Genomic DNA, 1,428 nt, shown 5'->3' with positions numbered 1-1,428 from the left:
TGGTGCTGCTGCTGCTGCTGCTGTTATTGTTGCTGTTGCAGCAGCAGCAGCTGCTGCTGCAGTGCGCGTAATTGGGCGTTTTGTGGCACTTCTCAGGCAGCAAATGTTGTCTCCTCTACTCCAGCTGTCTCTTCTCTCCCTCCCGTTCGGGCGTCTGCTGCAGCAGCGCTCCACCCACCCGCAGCAGCAGCAGCAGCAGCAGCAGCAGCAGCAGCTGGAGCAGCCCCTGCAGCAGCAGCAGCAGCAGCAGCAACGGAGCAGCAGTTTTCTGCGTACTTCCAAAGCCTGCAGCAAAGACAAACAGAATCTCTTGCTCAATGCATTCGAGATGTTGCTTCAATTTCTTCTCAGCTAGGAAGACCAAATCTTTCCAACCAAGTACCCACGGGGGCCCCCCTGGGGGCCCCCCTGGGGGCCCCCTTGGGGGCCCCCCTAGGGGCAGCTGGCGCAGCTGCTGCTGGGGCCCTTGGGGAACAGCTGCTGTACCCTGCGGGCCCTCGCAGCGAGTGTTTGAGAGCAGCAGCAGCTAGAACTGGATATGCGCCTGCTGCAGTGAGATTGCTGCTGCTGTTGCTGCTGTTGCTGTTGCTGCTGCTGCTGCTGCTGCTGCTGTTGCTGCTGCTGTGCCGGTCTTTCTATGCAGCATGTGGGAAATAGTTCTGTGGGTGCTGCCGCGTTGCTGTTACGTGTGTGGTCGGGACTTGTGTATGTTTGCTGCAGCTGCTGCAGCAGCAACAGCAGCAGCAACTGCTGCAGCAGCAGAACCTGACGCTCCGTCTGCGAGGCCTCGAAGCAGCAGTGCAGCGTCTCCTCTACCGCGATCAGACGCAGCTGCAGCAACAAACAATGAAGGGGCCCCTGGGGGCCCCCATGGGGGCCCCCCTGGGGGCCCCCGTTGGGGCCCCCTTAGAGGCCCCTAGGGGGGCCCCCCGGGGGTCTCCACAAGGGGCCCCTCAGGGCGACCCCCAGGGGGCCCCCCAGGGGGCCCCCCAGGGGGCCCCCCAGGGGGCCCCCCAGGGGGCACTCCAGGGGGCCCCCCAGGAGGCCCCCCAGGGGGGCCTCCAAGGGGCCCCCCAGGGGCCCTCTGGGGGCTCTTCTTCGATGCCAAGTGACAGCAGAAGGTCAACTGCTGTGAGGCATTTGCTGCTGCTTTTGCTGCTTCACTTTGTGTCTCTTTTTGTGTTTTTGTGTTTTCTTTTTTATCTTTTTTGTCTCTTTTGTTTTTCATTTTGGGGATTCTTTTTGCTTCTTCTCCTTTTCATTTTTGCTTCTGCTGCTTGTGTCTTTGTCCCTTTGCTGCTGCAGAAACACATAACCCGGAAGCAGCGTGAGGGCCTCACAGCAGCAGAAGCAGAAGCAGCAGCAGCAGCAACAGCGGCAGCAACAGCAGCAGCAGCAGCTGACCGCAGCTGCGTGTCTTCCCCTGAC

At 60.9% G+C, this 1,428-nt stretch overlaps 1 protein-coding gene across 1 annotated transcript in view; it reads left to right on the top strand.

The window, feature by feature from the left end:
• ETH_00043710 (uncharacterized protein) overlaps nt 1–1,428 on the top strand; it is a gene marked incomplete at both ends in the record, with an annotated part of 8,254 nt that overhangs the window by 637 nt on the left and 6,189 nt on the right. Inside the window, 2 exons of the mRNA XM_013374423.1 lie at nt 97–552; nt 721–1,131. Of these exons, the coding sequence (XP_013229877.1) occupies nt 97–552; nt 721–1,131 (867 nt within the window). The remainder of the gene's footprint in view (nt 1–96; nt 553–720; nt 1,132–1,428) is intronic.

The sequence above is a fragment of the Eimeria tenella genome, genomic scaffold (assembly GCF_000499545.2).
Source record: "Eimeria tenella Houghton genomic scaffold, Eth_scaff2016, whole genome shotgun sequence".
NCBI lineage: Eukaryota > Apicomplexa > Conoidasida > Eucoccidiorida > Eimeriidae > Eimeria > Eimeria tenella.
This window is presented reverse-complemented; position numbering and strand designations above follow the sequence as displayed.